General features: G+C 38.3%; 1 protein-coding gene across 1 annotated transcript in view; it reads left to right on the forward strand.

The window, feature by feature from the left end:
- The window catches only part of shank3a (SH3 and multiple ankyrin repeat domains 3a), a 170279-nt gene that overhangs the window by 125552 nt on the left and 25569 nt on the right, over window positions 1-19158 (forward strand). Inside the window, exons 13-14 of the mRNA XM_079466447.1 lie at window positions 8618-8731; window positions 18022-18097. Of these exons, the coding sequence (XP_079322573.1) occupies window positions 8618-8731; window positions 18022-18097 (190 nt within the window). The remainder of the gene's footprint in view (window positions 1-8617; window positions 8732-18021; window positions 18098-19158) is intronic.

The raw sequence follows: 19158 nt of genomic DNA on the forward strand, positions 1-19158 counted from the left end.
ACGGTGGCTGACACAGGACAAATATGTTATCACGTTTTCGCTTCTTTGCCTGAAGGAGATTATGTATTAACTAGGTCTAGGAAAAAAGGTGTGATCTGAACGTTCATTAACGTGAATGTTATTGCTACTACTATCCACTAGATTTCACTTTTCTTTTTACAACAGGTCAATGTTACAACAGGAACTATTTTGTTCATTTATTGCTTAGTTAACATGGCGGATGTGTGTGAGTCGTCGAATTAACATCCCCTTCACATAAAGGCAGCGGTTCATATGATTGCAGACTCTCTGTACAGCTAAATCTGTGATCAAGGCTGTTCTGTTTCAATATTCCCAAGTACCCAAAAATAAAGTTTACTGATCTTTTAAAAAAAATCCATAGAATTTGTATTAAATCTATAATCATTGAACTGAATCAAAAATCGAATCGAGAGCTTGTGAATCGGAATCGTATTGGCACATCAGAATCGATACCCAGCCGTAGTATTTACGAAACGCTCTGTAGTTTGTCAATTTAGGGATAACATCTTGGTAAATTCCATGTAGGGGGACCTGCGGTGTATACAGAGTAATAAAAACATAACGCTTCATTATGTAAGGCCTTTATAGACCTCTGAAAACAAAGTTATTGCATTTTTGTTAATAGATCCTCCCAAAAACGACACCCTGGACCTTTAAATCCATCGTATTTTCTATTGTCTTTTGTGCAGGCTTCCATTGTTTTCTTTCAGCAGTATGATTCTTTAAACTGTTCAATTAATACAAAATCAGGCCATTTCTAATATTCTAATAAAATACGTTTCAGGTTGGCCTGGAGATATGATGTATTCTGCAGATGCTCATGGGCTTCATGCCTCAGGTAGAAGACCTGCTCTGTAAACATCGTTTTGATAACATCACTGTTCTCCGTCTCCCTACATGTCCATTAGAAACTGCTTCACAAAGGAACTTTCCCAGCTGCTCTTCATTTTGTCTTGCACACTATCTCTCACCTTCCATGTGTGATATATTGTCTCCCTCCAGCTCCCACAAACCTGTTTCTGTGATATGCAGCTTGTGTTCGCAGAGTCTCTCTCCCTTTTTTCCTCTCTCTCTCCTCTCTCTCTGTGGACTTTTACAGAGCGTCTTAACGTTATTGCTCCAGAGTGAATCTGGATGCTTAAATGGTGTGTTGTGTTTTTTTACAATAGACAGGTGATATCTTCCCTTTTTGTATGTTTTGTCATGCATCCAGAAAAACAATGCACTTGGAATTTGTATTTGGAATGAGGACCTTGTCTCAAGGTCATGGCAAATCATGTTGTGCTTTAAATGTACTGTGATGATGTTGTGTTGTGTGGAGCGATAGGAAATACCGTTAGCCTGTCTACGAGATGTCTTCAGTAGTATAGGAAAGCATACCTGTGTGTGTGTGTGTGTGTGTGTGTGTGTGTGTGTGTGTGTGTGTGTGTGTGTGTGTGTCTGCTTGTAGAAAAGAGATTTGCGTGGTGACGCAAAGTTGAAGCATGCTGCGAGACTCCCAGGTTGAATTCATAAAACTTCCAATCCAGGCTATTTCGGGCTACAACCCTGGGGCTCAGAGGGGAATAGAGGGAAGAAGGTGAATGCTCAAAGAAAGAAAGAAAGAAAGAAAGAAAGAAAGAGAGAGAGAGAGAGAGAGAGAGAGAGAAGAAGAAGAGGGGTTTTAGGGAATGAAAATCAGTCTTTCAGTCATAGTGACTGTAGAATTGATGAATCATCATATACATATACATCATATATACTCTCTCTCTCTCTCTCTCTCTCTCTCTCTCTCTCTCTCTCTCCCATTCCTTCATTAAGGTTTCGGCATACCAATGAGAGAACTGCACCACTGCACTGCTCTTCTGTAGGAGCCGTGACTCCGCTCTCACCTATGCTTGTTGGCACTAGTATAAAGTTTTTCCTTTCTTTTTAAACGATCACACATAACCCAACTGATCTCCCTCCTCCTCGCCCCACTTCGCCCCTCGTCCGTTCGTGCAGCACTCTGTTTTAAATTTCTCATTCAACTACAATACCCATAACTCCCTTGAGGATCCAGTCTGATGTCATACTGTAATATTTTCAGGCAGATTGTGTGGAACGTTGGCTGGTGGATCAGCACATTCGATTTGTAAAAGCCCAGCGGTGGTGCTCAATGAGAAAGGCTGTTGTCGGTATCGAATATAGCAGCAGGCTTGTTGGAATGCATCACACACACATACAGAATCATCGGAGTCAGCAGTCTGCCCCCCGCCACTGTAACTACCACACTGTCTCTCGATCGTTCGCCTGCTCTCACAGTCTAGCTCGCTTCCTGTTTAATTATGATTATATGTAAATTAGCGCATAACATATGCCACTGTTCTCAATATTTGGGACTGAAATCTGCATAGGACTACTGTTAGATTAAAGTTGATGCTGTACAGTCAAACTCTTGAAGGATTTTATTGACATTACTGATCAATGATCCTGTAAATTACAGTCAAATATACCACTAGCTACATTCCAAAGAAAAACATGGAAATGAATGAAGTGTCAGCGCCTATATTGACAAAATAAACCCAATTATAAGTGGGAGAGCCATTCAGCAACTTCCTTCTTCCAAAGTGTCCTTGGGCAATGTTGGAAAACTCCCGCCTTAAAAAGCAAACAAGGTCGCTTGTGTTTGACTTTCAAAAAGTGGAAACCATTTCTATTGTTCATTTTCAAACGAGACTACATAAAGAAGTGTGTTTTGATGGTTTGTGCTCAGGTTTGGTCGTGTAACACATGCAAGTATCATAAACAGCCAGAAGCTAATTCTCAACAGCACAAAGCAATCAGTGCTGGATGTTATAATCCATAAACTAAGGAGATGGAAAAGCAAAATTGAGAAGGATGCTGAAAATGGCCATAAACGAATTGGCAAAAGGATGCAAGGGCAGCAAAGGGGGCTCACTCAGCACATTTACATTTGTAAATGAAGACCGCGCTCAACAGCCATGACAGAGTAATGCCATAAGAAAGAAGATTTTCTAGCCGTATATTTCCAGATTTATTCATTTTACATGTAGATTTGGTCAGCTATTATACTATACTATATCATATCATATATATATATAATTCATATCTCATATCTAAAATATCTAACATCTTATCATATCATAAAATGTGTAAGTATACAGGTTTCTTATTTTTTTACTTTTAAATAAAAATGTTTTGGTGTAAATATACCAAATGTTCTTTTCGTAAATAGTTAAAATTGACTATTTAACTGCAGTTTTGGTTGCAGCTCATTTTCAAGTCGTTTTATAAAAGAAAACCTTTAAATAATTTAGTAATACTGAAATAATTTGCAACAATGTGCTATACAGTATTAATATGAGGGAAATCCATGTTGTTCTTTCCAGCGGTTTAACCTGAATTTAGAATTTTGCACCGCTTTGCGGTTTAATTGTTAACAAAACATTTAAAATAAAATGAATAGACATTGTCCTGGCAGAAAATTACCGGTGGATTTTTTTTCTTTTCTGTTTTTGTTCATTTTTTCTCCTTTTATTTATCATTGAATAGCCAACTTCTACTACAGTTGATATAAAGGTTTCTTGAATTAAATTAAGAGACCTGAATCTCTTTTCTCTTCAGGTGTTTTTACTTTGATTATCGGACAGTCAGCCTCAAGGCTTCCGCTCTCAGACGCCTCAGATCATTCTCAGGTTCTCTCAGCAGGTGATGAGTGCCGGCCGTTTGAGTGCCGATCAGACGCTGTGACATTAACTGCAGAACACAGCGGCTCATTTTGCGTCTGTGCTTGTATTTATGAGGTAGTTTTGCTTTATTCAAAAGTCCAGCTTTCAGAGAACATCATGCTGGTGAAGTTGGTGAGGATAATGAGGATTCTGATCAATAACAGAAATGCCTCTATAAGACATTCCTTTGATTTTGAAATCTCAGCTCAGAGGTTTTTACAGGCTCCTGTTTTCAGCTTATTGCTTTCGGTAAGTGTTTCCGTTAGGAAATGGCTTTTTGATAAACGCTTGAAACGCAGGTCAAAGCACAGTCAAGCACACACACACCGGTAATGGGACTTGGGGGACTGCATGACACCAGATGCTGTGCTCGCTGCTTTTCACCTTTGTTAACTTTTTCCTGCATTTTACATTCTTACTGACCTTTGTTTTGTCTTCACACCTTTTATTGCTACACTTTGCGTTTACCCATTGTGGATATTTGATTCTGCATTTTCATGTTGCACATTTACACAGCAGGCAGCTTCTTGTTAGGAGTGTAGAGATGTTTCAGCCCACCTCTTTTTCTCCATGCCTGTAATTACAATAATTCATGACCGTGTTACACTTTTTCCGGTACTTATTTACGTTCTGTCGGCTTGTCTGGGTTTGGCATTTTCTCTTTTTCTTTCAGTGTCAATTTGAACCAATTATGTGAAACTGTGTCAGACGACATCAAAATGCGGAAACGCTTAATTCTGCCGCCCCACTATTTGCATATTTTATGGTTTCTTTCGGTTATTGCTAAACAAATGATTTCAGACACAGTTTGATTGGTTTGGGAGAAAAAAATCTGTACATTACAATGCACATTAATATAATTTCAACACGAGTAAGAATGTGTATGTTATTTATTAATTTTACGTTGGACCCTGTAGCATGGACACCGTAATGTACGTGTGTGTGCCCGAGTGCCCTTGCTTATACCCGTCAAGCTACATAACATTTCAGGACAAAGCAGATATTGTTTTTTAAATTTTTGTGACGCCTGAAACCTTTTTTTTGCAATTTAACATTTGCCATTTAGCGTTTGGTGGCTTAAATGAAAGTTTTTCAGCAGCAGGATTCATCAAAGACCAATGATTAGATTTGATACATACTGTTTCCATCCCAGAAGGAAAGGCTAAGCACAGTTAACTGTGCTGAAAATGTAAAGTCGTTCTATTTATAGAGAAAGAGAGGGAGCCCAGAATTCAATCCAGTTGATTTGCGTGTGATTGACGTGCATCTCAAGTCAACCGGCGGTTCGGATTAAACTTTATTACATATCAAGTTAATAAGATGGGTAACGGAGCAGAACATGCACAGTTGCTGTAGTACGCACACACACACACACACACACACACACACACTTAATGCAGCAGCAGACACCTCTGATCACTTCACTGGCTGTGTTTAAGAGGGCTTGACTTGTTCTTCATAGTGATGGAGTGTCACTGCATGCACACAAACGCACACACATGCACACACTACAGCCACGGTGTAGTGGAAATGCTCACTTCTGAAAAACATTGTTGGCCCAAGAAATCATAATTCAATCGATAAATTGCAAAACAAACTTCTATCTGATGACTGTATGCTACTAATGTATTTAAATTGTAAAGTGTACACGTGCACCTTTAAAGTTTTTATTTTATGAAGTTTTTGACTTTTAGATTGAGCATGTTAGCATCATAAGGGAATCTATCATATATTGTGCTCCAAAATCCACCTTCAGACCATTCAAAACGTATTCTCATTTCCGCCAATCTGGATCGAAGATTTTTATGATGTCATTTTGCTCTTTAGCATCTCATTACATTCCAGTCTGTGAAGTAAACCAATTGTTATTGGCTATCCAAAAAGGGGGAGGAGCCACTCAATATGTTCCGCTTTAACTTCCTGTTTTAGTGAGAAATTTGTCAAGAATCAAACAAAGCTACGCTTCTTAATTTATGATGGTTAAACTACTTTTAATTGCTTTTTTTACAGTTCAAAGACTGTAAATATGTAAACATTTGCGAAAAATTGCAAGTTTAAAAAAAAACAAGCTTTAAAGCTCCTTTTCTTTCTTTTTCATGTGAGATGTAATTCAGTAACGTCTTTGTTTGAGCGTTTGTCTCATTCATATGTGACTTGGCCCGGTTGTATCATTTACCTGTGAACGAGCTCTTAATACAAACGATTCTCTCCCACAATTCTGTGTGTGTAGAACAATAGCTCCAGTCTGCTCACTCCTAACAAGAAGTCTCTCTTCACCATATTTTTTCACATCCAATTTATGCGGGACATCATGCACATGACACTGTCTTTTTTTTGTTAGCTTGTATTGTGTAGAGTTGAGAAGTCACAGCCGGGTGAATAAGCAGTTCTCACTTTCATCCTGACTGAAAGAAGCTTTGAAGCCGATTAAAAAGAAGTGTTATGGGGGTTTTCTTCATCATCCTAGACGAAACACACATGCTTCTGTGTGTCCCTTCTTTTCGCTAACATTGGCCCTTCTGCTCGACGTGCCGGTCTGCCTCCGGTTGATGGTCAGGGACTGACGATGAGAGCTTGGCGAACTGTTTTCCCATGGTGCCGTTTGCCAGCATGAGCGAAGGCCTGTTTCCAATATGCCGAGTGAGTCCGGGCAGGCGGTGGTGTTGGAGAGGGCCGTCGGGTCCACTCCGGATGCTTTGCAGACACACTTGTGCTTGTCTGTTGTGATGGGTGATGTATAACAAGTGCAGGACTGAATGACTAAAGGAGGTGGTTAGCTATAATGTTCCTGTTCTTTGTAGTCGCTGTTGTTTCTGCCACTTTCAAAATCAGTGGCAATTTAGTTGTATTTTTTATATTTAGTTGGATTTTCTACCTCTTGGACATTTGTAATGTAGCTACTATTTTAGGAAGCTTTTGAGACGTCATCTTTACAGCTGAAGTGTGTTATTGTTTTTGATGGTAAAGTTAGTAATTTTCTGTCAAGATAGTGCCAGATATTGTGCCATGACCACTGTAGGTTTTTCGGTGTCTTTACTAGATTTAAAGGTGCTGTGGGTACGTTTTTGGAGGCTCTATTGACAGAAATGCAATATAATATACTTAACTATGTCTTCAAGGGTGTATAAAGACCTTACATAATGAAGCAGTACGTTTTTATTACCTTGTTATGAGCTATTTCTACATACACTGCGTGTCCCCTTAAATGGAATTCATCATGTTGTTTATATGGTAGCCCTGAACGGACAAACTGCTCTACAGAGCGCGTTTTGTGAAAACATTATCTTCTTCAGCAAATAAGCAAAAACGTGACGTCATCCTAATCCTGTGCCAGCTACCGTTGTACTTCGAAAGGGAGAGGTGGAATGAGCTGTTGGTTGCAAATCGCAACCTTACGGCTAGCTGCCGCTAAATTTCATACTTGACCTTTGAATATTGTAAGATATGAATGCAACCCAAAATATAAACCCAGTCCAACTTTAACAGTGATGCAGGTTTTGGTTGTGGCTAGCTGGCAGCTTCTTCATACAATCAGTGCATGTGTGTAACAGATTGAGATTTCTTTCAGATTTTCACAACATTCAAATGAAAAGCTTTAACAATGAGATGTGCATCTCTTTTCTGCCTGAATTTATAAGCCTTCAAGTCCATTTGCACAAATGCTTAATTATGAAATAGGCAGCAATGACATCCACTTGTATGTGTCTGAATGTGCCTCACCTAGCACTGAGGTGATAATATTATAATGGTTATGCTGCTAGCAAGTTCAACACTTAAAATCAAATTTTTCCTGCAAGAATTAAAAATCTGATTGATAATGGACTGTAAGTGGTTATGGTTTAGATTATTCAGTTTTGAGCCATTCTCTGTATGTGAGAGGTGTGCATGTGTGAGCATGTGTGTGCGTGTTTGTGTGTGTGTGTGTGTGTGTGTGTGTGCGTGCGTGCGTGCGTGCGTGTGTGTAAGACGGAAGAATGGGTCGATTGGGGGTTAGGACTCTTGTATACATCATCAGTTGCCCTTGTACATGGAAAGGCTGCACTTTCACTGTGGATTACATTACAAGAGCGCGAGAAACAAGTAGTCCATCGAGAGGCAAACCACTCGGTGTGTTTAGCATATGTACTCGGTGCACATGGGAAATCGGCACTTACCTTTAAAGCGTTTCTTCTTCAGTTGAATACCTGCCTGCTCATGAATGAGACCCTGTGTTTGTCTCATTCCTGATCAACACTGCGCGTGCACTCACAGCTTCTTATTGATTTCAATTACAGAGAACAACTAAATAAAAATGTACCTTTCGCACACCTTGCATAAACACACACACTCGAAACACACAATGCTTTTAAACTGCGGTATCCTAGCAACTACAATGCTGAAGAATATGATTCATGTGACGTATATGTTTTTTAGTGTGTGCAATTGTGTGTTGCGGTCATCAGGTTTAATGCATAGTGTTTGAGTTGTTTGTGTACTGTATTGAGAATAAACTAGTTTCCTGTGGAGCAGAATGTCCTGTACTAAGTAGTGACTAAATTCATTCACGTCACAGAACATTCCAGGTCTGCTCTCCATCTTCAAGCTTTTTTCTGAAAGGAAAAAGACCGTCAAGTGTATTCTGCAGAAATCGGAAATCTCACACACACTAAGGGTCCGCATACCAAAGATCAGGCTAATGTTTTTTATAAATCTAACTGTAACTTCTTTCTCTAGAACCAAGTTTAGAACACTTCTAGACTAGATTATGAAGTTATATTCATAAATTTGACTTCAGTTTGGCTCAGTAAGGCTCATTTGAGTCCAATACATTTGATCAATAATCAAGTGAATTATTGTGTATATGTGATAATCATTTCTCTCTCTGTCTCCCTCTCTCTCCCTCTCAGTTTTAAGCATAGGAGAAGGGGGCTTCTGGGAGGGAACGGTAAAAGGGAGAACCGGCTGGTTTCCTGCAGATTGTGTGGAGGAGGTCCAGATGAGACAGTATGATCCTCGACTTGGTAAGCCGTGACACATACACCCATCACATCAGTTTGACATCTATATGTCTGTCTATATCCTGCGTTTAACAACGTTTGGCATATGATAAGACAGGCTGGTGTGTCCGCTAACCATTCCATTTAAATGCAATGTGGTAGTGTGAGAAAGTGACATGAAAAATTCCCACCATACTTTTTTTAAAGACGAGCATGGCATGTGTCCAATAATTCAAACACACACACACACACATACAGAAAAAGAAGGAAGAGGTTAAAGGGGAGCTCAGAGTGATGTATAGTCTCTATCCCTTGAGAGCTTTCTAGAAATTACAGATCCAATGATGCCAAGAAAGCACTTGTAAGCGCTATAGATGTGATTTCCTGAATGAGCACAAGGGTGTTTCCCCATCAGCAGAAATACGTTTTATAGCCAGTAGAATTTTATTTAAAAATAACATTTAATTTAATTTTAACACTTTTTTTATGTTACCACATTTTGGGGTTGTTTGTCAAAAAAAATTCTTGTCGTGTTTGTTTTTAATTATTTTCCAGATAAAAACCCTTTGTTTAATCCCCTCTGCTAGATTGATACATGCAGATTTGCTGTCCGCTCCACTATAGGATATGCCTGCCCCATCCTGCATTACATTGTGACACAAAACAATCTGTTGATCAGAGAACCTGTTGAAAATGTTAAAAACAAACATGAGCCATTCTTGACTAACATTAACAGAGCAAAGCAGCACAATTTTAGACAGACTTTCCCACAATTTACTCATTTTATTTAATTTTTAGTCGAAATTGTTTCTAATTGTTCACTTGTTTGTGTGCAATGCTTACAGCAATCGAATTTGAAATCATTTTAACTTTAAGTTTCGAGTTATGAAATTAATTGTAGGTATAGTATTCATAGTATGCTCTGGGTTCAGCACCAGATGAGTTGGACAGCTCCCAGATTTCAGCACTTGGTTCAGTGGACAGCTCCCACTCGCCAGGAAAAGACACAGAAACTGTAGACTAGTGTAAAGCTAAAAGGTTTATTCACTGTATGACAGATTCCATGTGTGTGTGTGTGTGTGTGTGTGTGTGTGTGTGTGTGCGTGCGTGCGTGCGTGTACTGCATCAGCACACTCTTATCTCTGATATCTCTGCTCTAAAGCGGTTTCCACCAGGAGGTCTGTAATAGGATTGCATAATGTTCTGTATATGAGAGATTGCGAGAATGTGTGTGTTTGTGTGTGTGATGCTACAGAATGCGTCATTGTCCGGACCCACACTAGTCAACAGCTATCGGTCAATTAAACAATGTGTGGAGATAAACCTGTCATCTGTCCATCTCTTTCAAGAGCCACGCGAGTGAAAATGAGAGAGTGTGTGTGTCAGTGTGCGTCTTTGTGCGTTAGCGTTTATCCAGCAATAACAGATGAAAGCTCTTTGAGAGTGGAGGCAATATGTTTCGCCCCAGTGAAGCGAGGAAGACAGGCCTGTGTACAATTAACTTAGCCAAACAAATCCCTTTATGTGCTCTGAGTGTGTGTGTGATTGTGTATGCACACAAATGCACGTTCATGCATATGCATGTGTGTGTGTTTACGCACATGCTCAAAGATGTCTGCCGTTATAAGTATGGAGCGTGTGTGCGGGTGTGTGCATTAACATCGATTAATAAACCGACTTCATTCACGCATGTCAAATTGTGAAGCCTAACTTATGTTCCTTCAGATGGCTTTCAGAGCACGCTGCTGTGTCGTGACTTCTAGTAACATCACTCTCATTCTTTCGAGCTCTCTCTCTCATTCTCTCTCTCTCTCTCTCTCTCTCTCTCTCTCTCTCTCTCATGCTCCCTCTTGCCCTATGTTATCTCTCTGTCTGTGTCTCTCTTGCTGTCTTTCTCTTAAGTGTTGACCTCTTAGCCTTAAGTGTTTCTTTTCCTGTAGCATAGAATAGAATAGAGTAGATGTTATCTTAAAGATTTAATATTTGATTTAACATTTACACTCTTAAAAATAAAGGTGCTTTAAAGGTTCTTCACAGGGATGCCATGGAAGAGCCAAAGGTTCTTTTAAGATGACATCGAATAACAGTTCGAAGCACCTTTTTTGTCAAAGAGTGTATCATTCATCTTGTGTCGAAATGGCTCAAATACAATACAACAGATATTTATTTGTAAGTGTAAACTTGACCTAACCTTTACTTTACTGTCTAGATCTAAGAAGATATTTTAGTTTGAAAGGACTTCAAGCTCATCTTTGTTCGCTCTGTGCACCTCTGTTACTGTCCATGTAGCTTTTACCGTACGGAATACCCGCACACTGTTTAGTATGCAGTTCAGCTAGGGTAGATTGCATTTATACACACGCACAAACACGGCGGAATTTCCATCAGCGGTGTGCTGCAGTGTGAAGCGGGAATCTATGGACATGTCTGGAATCAGTAAATACCTACAGACCCTCGCAGACCTGCAAACTCTCTCTCTCTCTCTCTCCGCCCCAGCCTCAGTCGATGAGTCATTCTTCTGTGAATCACCCAAATAGTTTGGTTGCTATTTTTAGTCTCATTTATGGGATTGGGTGCAGAAACTCCCTCTGTTTTTTGCTCTCTCTTGTTTGATGTTGTTTTAGCAGACTCTCAAGATAATTTCTCTCTCTTACTTTCTGCCTCTCACCGCTGTATTTATCCCCACACAGCACCCCACTGAAACAAACTATAACTAATTTTATACCTTTAATGGTAATGCGTGCACTTTTCACCCAAATAGTGGCAGAAATGTAAAAAGTTTTTAACACTCCATCCGTCCTTTCATTGAATAGACAAGCCTTTGGTTGAGTCAAAGTTATTACAGTGCGTCTATTCAGGACTCGCAGAGAAATAATGTTTTGTTTGGCACCATTAGTCATGGAGAAATAGCACAATTTATCTTTATATGCAAATCATTTCTCAGAGAGAAACGCAGACAGATAACTAAACATGCAAACACCATTCCTATTTTTAAGGTTTTTTAATGTGTGTTTTGTCTTCAAAGTGGATAATCCTGATATGTTCTTTCAATCCTTTCATTTGTTAATATCTAATTTGATCCTCTTAAGAGAGTCTCTCTTTTATACACAAACATAACCATTCCGATTAAATCAAGGATTATAATTGGATTTTGTGTGTTAATGATTGAAGATTCAATCTTATGAATATTCACATTTACAGTTAACAATATACTGTAATGCTGTATTGATGTAATTATATTACCATGAAACTTTTTCAGTGGTATTTGATACTATACAGCAGGAATGTGATTATCATTCGATATCAGGGTGTATATGAAGAATTTATTTCTATAAAACGAGATTTTCAACATTTATTGTGCATTCCAATTCATATCAATCAAACCTGCAGTTGATATGTTTTGATTTAAGTCATAATAACATGATTTCATCTCATTTTGGAAACAAACTCTTACAAAGTTACAATATCAGTGGTTATTTCTGTACCACTGTACATTTTTCTCATATTACACTCTTTATTGAAGGTTTGGTGACTAGCACCGAGTATATGCTTCACCGATATCTATGGAGTATCAGATTAGCGAACATTCATCTGGATTATGTCTGTGAACGTTTGTTGTCAGCGTGAAAGATAGGCAGAGAAAAGCAATATTTCGCTGAAGAGGGAGCAATGTTGAGAAAAAAGCTTGTACTACATATATTTTTTATTGTGACAAACGGGACATGTGGTGCAACTTTGATTATGGTTTCCATGGATATCGTTGTCCTCTTCAAAATTATATTTGTGTGACCCCAAAGAATCATGGAAGTCTGACCACTCAACATTTTGGAAAGAGACAATGAGGAAGGAAGTAAGAAAGCATCTTAATCGTATGGCACACAGACAGTATGTGTCCGTATGTTAGGTGTTATGTTGACGGTGTGTTTGCTGTGTCATTGGGATTTATTAGCATGTCAGTAACTTTTCTCTGTATTCAGTGTTTTCCACATAGATCATACATACACATACATAGATCACACACATACATTTGTTAAGCTGTTTAAATGAGGAATGTATCATGCATTGTTGTTGTTTTTTATATATACCTGTAGATTTTGACAGTGAATCTTTATCCCCCCACCCATGATTTATAAGATATTCTAGAGCCTGGCATATCTAGAAAGATGTAAATTTGTTATCCAAACACATTAAAGAAACCTTAGTTGTATGTACCCCTTTAAATTCTTATTTTGTATTATTTACAAGAATTTTTGTGATGTTGATTATCCCATGAATGTCTTTTGAAGACGCCTTACACAGACACACAGATTCTGTTTTTCCTTAAGTGTACCTGTTTAGCACGTATAAAAGTTGGGAACGTCGTTAGAAAGACAGAAACAATGATATTTGTGCAGCCAGTGAGATATAAGCTCGAACATATTCCATTAAATGAGCTTTCATATTATTAATTTCTTTCTTGCGGGTTGGAGATCTCATTAAACCGTGGCTTTTTTGGCTACCTCTAAGAGATAGTTACCATGGTAAATGCAAGATAGTGTGACTACGTGTGCATATGTCTGTGCGTTTAACCTCGTTTCATCCTTATTAAAGGCAGCTTTTGATAACAAAACCATCTACATTTTTACATTTTCAAAATAGGATGTTTTAGATAGTTTATACGATATGTCTATATGTGGCTCAGATTCCTTCTTTAATTTCCTCTTTACCAATTCTTACCCAGTTTTAAAAGTAATTGCATGTCTTTCATTAACAAGGGAGATCATTCATGTCCTGTTTATAGTGCTAAGTGATGGCTTAGTATGCACCACAAATGAATGCATGTCTAAGATCATAACTTTAGTTGAACTGAATGACGAAGGGTTCTGGCACGTCTGTCGAACAGGAGAAGGTGAGAGTGTGGAATCTAATAAAGAGCTATGATCTGCCATAATTTGTTTTGGGGAGGTTGAATCTCATTCTGAGGGCTCGTGAAGCTAAGCAAAGTTACCATGACGATACATTTGATGAGATAGCACTCCTGGTTTTGGCAATGTTACACGCTCTCAAAGCACTTTATTACACACATAAATCCTATAATATATACGCACACACAGATGTTTATAGGCGATATGCATTTGTATTTGCAAGTGTTTAACTTAAAAGCTGCAATCTGTAAGTTTTGCCTCCCTATCATCGTCTGGGTTTAAAACATGAAATTTATGGTTACTTGGTGTACTTTTCTTTACGTGTGTTGAGGTCAAACTGACATTTGAAATCTGACCTGACACTATTAAATGTAAGTTACCGTTGTGAACTGGGGTAAGTTATGGATATTATAACATAATAACAGATTTTTCTTTCTTAACCAACTAAAGAACGAAAAAATGGTCGCAGCTTCAACATTTTTTGTTTACATTAAATTACAAAAAGTCATGTGGGTACAAATTGAAGTCCCAGTGTTACAACATCATCCTATATTGATCGTAAAACGTTATGATAATATTATTTAATATTGTTGCTCCACCTTTGAACTACTGATGAAACTTTTTGTACATTTAAAAAGTCCATTTTACAAGACATAACCAATACTGGTCTTACAGTTTTTCGTTCATTTATTCGAAATTTTACATTTTTAAGATTAAATTCAAATGAACTCTTTGAGATTTAAGATTTCGATTCTGTTCCAAATGTTCTGTTGATTGTATTTTGTTCTGACATTTGTGTTGTGTTAAAAAATGAAGTGCTTCTGGTCTGGTATTGGTTATGGTTATTGGCATTGGAATATGGTCTTATATTATCTTCCGTTTGAAAAAGCAGGTTTACATTAAATAAGAAAGAAACAGGCTTGATGTGCTGTCTGCAGTGAAATGGTTCAGGCATGAGACTTAAATCATGCTGAAAATCACGAGGGAAACTGGAATAGCCAGTGGGGCGTTAAAGATGAGATACTAATTGTCTGTTTATATACCCGTATGATTATGATTAGGCATTACACAATACACATTTTCTGCCGCTACAGTCTCATGAGAACTCCATCAAGAGAGTCAAGAGGCTCCTGCAGTATTGTGTAAAAAGCTCGAAGCTTTGAGTCCTAACAGCTCTCATATGCATTAAATAATCTTAAATATTCTCTAAAAGATTGTTTTGTATTTGTATTTTACTGGTTTGATGATTGTGTTATGATTATTGTATTATTCTACACATTTTTCTATCAACTGTTGTAAATAGTAGTGAAGCCTCTAATCCTTGAATAATGTTGAATTGGGGTCACATGGAGTTAAATGTATTTGTTAAATACTTTGTTAATGTGAAGACGGTGTTGTGTGGTGTTCAATGATCTGATCTCAAGAGTTGATCCACCAGCTATCACCATTTTCCCCTTGAGCAAGACACTAAACCCCAAGCTTGTCCCTGTAATGAACATACTGTAAGGTAATGAACAAAAAAGTTATTCTGAAAAGCTTCTTACTTCTCGTCTCCCTTGTTGTTTGTGTTGAAAGAGGAGATTACATTCTTCCTAGCGTCATCTCTCTGAGGTCTCATCGTTCATAATCCTCATTTTCTGAATGTCGCTCTGAATGAAAAACAAATGTGCCGACCCTAAGCGAAAATATGAGCCGCTCTTTCATCTCGCCACAAAAAGTGGGTCGTCTTCGCACAGGGCAGCCAGGGGGCGTGAGGGAACAGAAATCGCTGAGATGTGTTGAGAAAAGTGTTGAGAATGGAGAGAGTGTATGAGAAAGAAATAATGCTGAAATCACATCAGTTTTTTTCGAAGAGTCTGATCAAGCGTGGAATAAGCGAACTACTACCCCATTGATGTGAACTATAAACTCCACATTCTGTGTACAATGTGTGTGCTCATAGAGCTGCGTGGTGTTTCATATGGCACCGTTGAGAAATGAAAGTCTATTGTAATTCAATATTAGGAATGAATTGTTTGGTTTGGGTCTGCGTGGACTGTTCTGTTCTATTCTTTTCTGCTTTCTCATCATGGCTTTCTAAACCTCGTGAGCTTCTGTTAGATGGAGAATAGAGGAGCCCGCTGGCAGAAAGGAAACTCTGAAAGCAGACATTGTGACTAAATTGCGGAGACGTGAGCAGGACAGAATACCCGCGCGCACACACACACGTCTGACCCATTGCAGTGAGCAGTAAGGCGAGTTGAATCAGAACTCAATGTGTCTGTCACTCACTAACATGAGGAAAACTGATTCGCCGTCATATGGCATACGACACGTCACACGCCCAGGTCCAACCATCTCTCCAGCCCTACAGAAAGGCAGAGATACGACTAATAGCCAACATACGACTACATCACTTGTTCCACAAATGCACAAATGCAAAACATCACAGTTGTGTCAAAAACAAGCACTTCTCAGAAACGTGAAACATGAAAGTTGACTTCGGTGAAAAGACTCTCTGTTCTCAGGCTATTTCAACTCTGTTCGTCTATATTTTATTTAGATAAAACAGAGACGACATTTTTATTTTTCTCTTGACGGCACATAGCTTATGTCAGACAGATAAGTGATGCTCATGAACCCTCATAGTGATTCAAAGACACGATACGAGTTTTTGCGTATTTGATTTCTTTAAGTCTGTTTTCATTTTTGAAATCTGTTTTTGAGTCTGGGTCGACCACATTCCCATCTGTGGCATATGGACTCTTACCATAATCCCTTGCCGGCACTGAGGCCATGCTTGTGATTTATAAAGAAGTGTTTAGAACGGTAAACTGTTTAGCCGGAGGCTGCGTGTGATTGGTTGAGTGGTTGTGACAAGCTTCAATCATTGATCACATCAACAGAAAGGCACGAGTAAGCTTTGAGGAACTAAAGGCCTTTGTAGGCTGTCAATCAGCTGGTATTGGCATTTCACCGGCTGACGTTTTTGAATCTGAAATGTGAGATTTGCCATTAACGGGTCTGTTGATTGGTGGTTTCTGGGGTGGTGGATTGATTCTATTGGATGAATTTGTAACATGAATGAAATAGTTTATTTCTCTGTATCTTAGTTTCTCTGAAATGGTTAGTTTGCATAAAAACTCACTAATGTGTCCTAACCTGTATTATGAATGTTCAGCTGGATGACACGAACACCTAGAATCTCATGGCCAAAACATCTCATTGGTACATTTTTTTTCTAGTAATCGTACCATTTTTATGATTCACAACGTATGAATTCATTCATTCATTGAAATAATTCATACGTATAAGCCACCTTGTAAAATAGTTACAAATTCCTGTGAGATCAGGTTGGAATGCCTGAGATGTTCTCCTTCAGAAAAAGACAAAATCACAATAATTACATAACTAATATGTCTGTTTGACTATAATCCACCTTTTCTGAAGATAAACCAAGATTGTGTGGACAAGATTTGAGTCTCACGTGGCTGAAATTGTTTCGTTTGCATCTTGTCCTGACAATCTTGCCTAACACCACGATCACCATTTATTTTCATTTTATGTTAAAGTGCAGCGTGCACATATAATGTCTTTTCTACGGTTTCTTAAATGATCACAGAATTATTAAGGTTTTAACTAAAACTCTGCAACTGTTTTGGTGACCACCTATTCTGTTCTATTATATTATATTATAGTTGAACACACAGTACATGGTCTCAAGCTGTCTAGAATTAAGCTAAATCAATGACAATGTGCTCGTTTGGGGGACAAGTTCATATTGCTGAAAATGTCTATGGTCTGTCTCCATCTAAATAGCCAAGTAAACGTGTGTGTGCAGTATTATGTTTGTTTGGCTGTTATATTGGAATTAATGCTTATCAAGCCATCTGGAGAGGCATTGATTCAGCTGCTTCGTAGGAACTTTATATCCTGATTCAGCCTGTATGTCTTTCACATGATATGAACACCTGTATCAACATCTCAGAAGCACATTCCTGAACAGATCGGTATCGATTCCATTACAGTGTTCTTGTAGTTTGCTATTTGACAAATGGTCATGGTACATAGCCTTCAGAAATCTCTCTCTCTCTCCCTCTCTCTCTCTCTCTCTCTTCATTCTATGAGAATGATAAATGATTGCATTATTCTCGCTTTGGACACAGATGGTGAGAATGCTTGCAATCAACTATCCACACAAGTGCACATGAACACACACACACACCAGTGCATATGTTCACTTTATTTATGCATAGTTGTCTATGAGCAAAACGTTTCTTTCTGGCTAGACCATTTTCTCATGAGCTTAACATTTTGAAATCATTTTGAGGTGTATTGTGAGTGCTGCTTGTCTTTTATTTTACACATACAAAATGATAACAGCTGTGGAGTGTATGATGTTTGTTAATATTTGCTGTGTCTCTCTTTCAGAGACGAGAGAGGATCGAACCAAGAGGCTGTTCAGACATTACACTGTGGGCTCCTACGACAACTTTACCTCATATAGGTATATGGACACAGAAAATTTTCATTGTGTTTTGGCAATGTGTGTTTGCAAAAATACAGTGTGGTCCAACAATCTGAGTGCACACTGAGATTCTTGAACTTAATATATAATTTTCACCTAGAAACAAAAAAAGACATTTTAATGCAAAAACATTTTTACCAGATTTGTTTACTCTATATGTACATGCATGGACAATATGACTCAACTAAACCAGATCAAGCCTTGTTTTGAAGAATTTGTAAATGTGCTGCTCAGTGCCGATCCTAGATGTCCTGGGGCCCTAAGCAAACCCTTGTTGGGGGCCTTTGTCATAGTCATAACAGTAAACTATAATAAATAATAAATCAATTTAAATAAATAAAAACTGAAAGACAAAAATACATTGAACTGACAATTAGAACAATTAAGTGTAAAATTAAATTCACATTTTGATTCACATGTAAATAATTCTTTACCTAAAGTGGCTCTCGAACACTCTAGCTGCCAAAAAAAACTTGAACATGCAAATGCGATGTGTTTTTACTAACCAAAGGAGTGATAAACCAAAAATAAAACATGATAAATATAGTTTACTCAAGAAAGCTAAGCATACGAAAACACATCCATAGTTCTCTTAATGTGAAGACACAAAAATTACATATTATCATGGGCAAACGCAATACAGGGGATTGCATTGGTGTGCATTATAGCCGAGACTCACATGAACACTGTACAGTTGGTTTTGTAAGTCATTCCCTGTTAATGCTATCGAGCTTTAAATAATGGTATACTTTGTGTATTGACCCATACAGTAGTCGAAAAACACGGCAATATTTACATAATATTTGACAGTTTATTGTAATAAATGTAAACAATCTAAAAGGTGTAGATTATAGCTGACACCCACATGAACACTGTACATCTGGTTTTGTGTATGTCTATGTATGTTCTGTGTGCTATCAGTTTGTGTGTGTGTGTGTGTGTGTGCGTGTGCGTGTGCGTGTGCGTGTGCGTGTGCGTGTGCGTGTGCGTGTGCGTGTGCGTGTGCGTGTGTAGTTTTAAGCATTGAGCCTCTACTGCCA

This window comes from Barbatula barbatula, assembly GCF_947034865.1.
Source record: "Barbatula barbatula genome assembly, chromosome: 10".
NCBI lineage: Eukaryota > Metazoa > Chordata > Actinopteri > Cypriniformes > Nemacheilidae > Barbatula > Barbatula barbatula.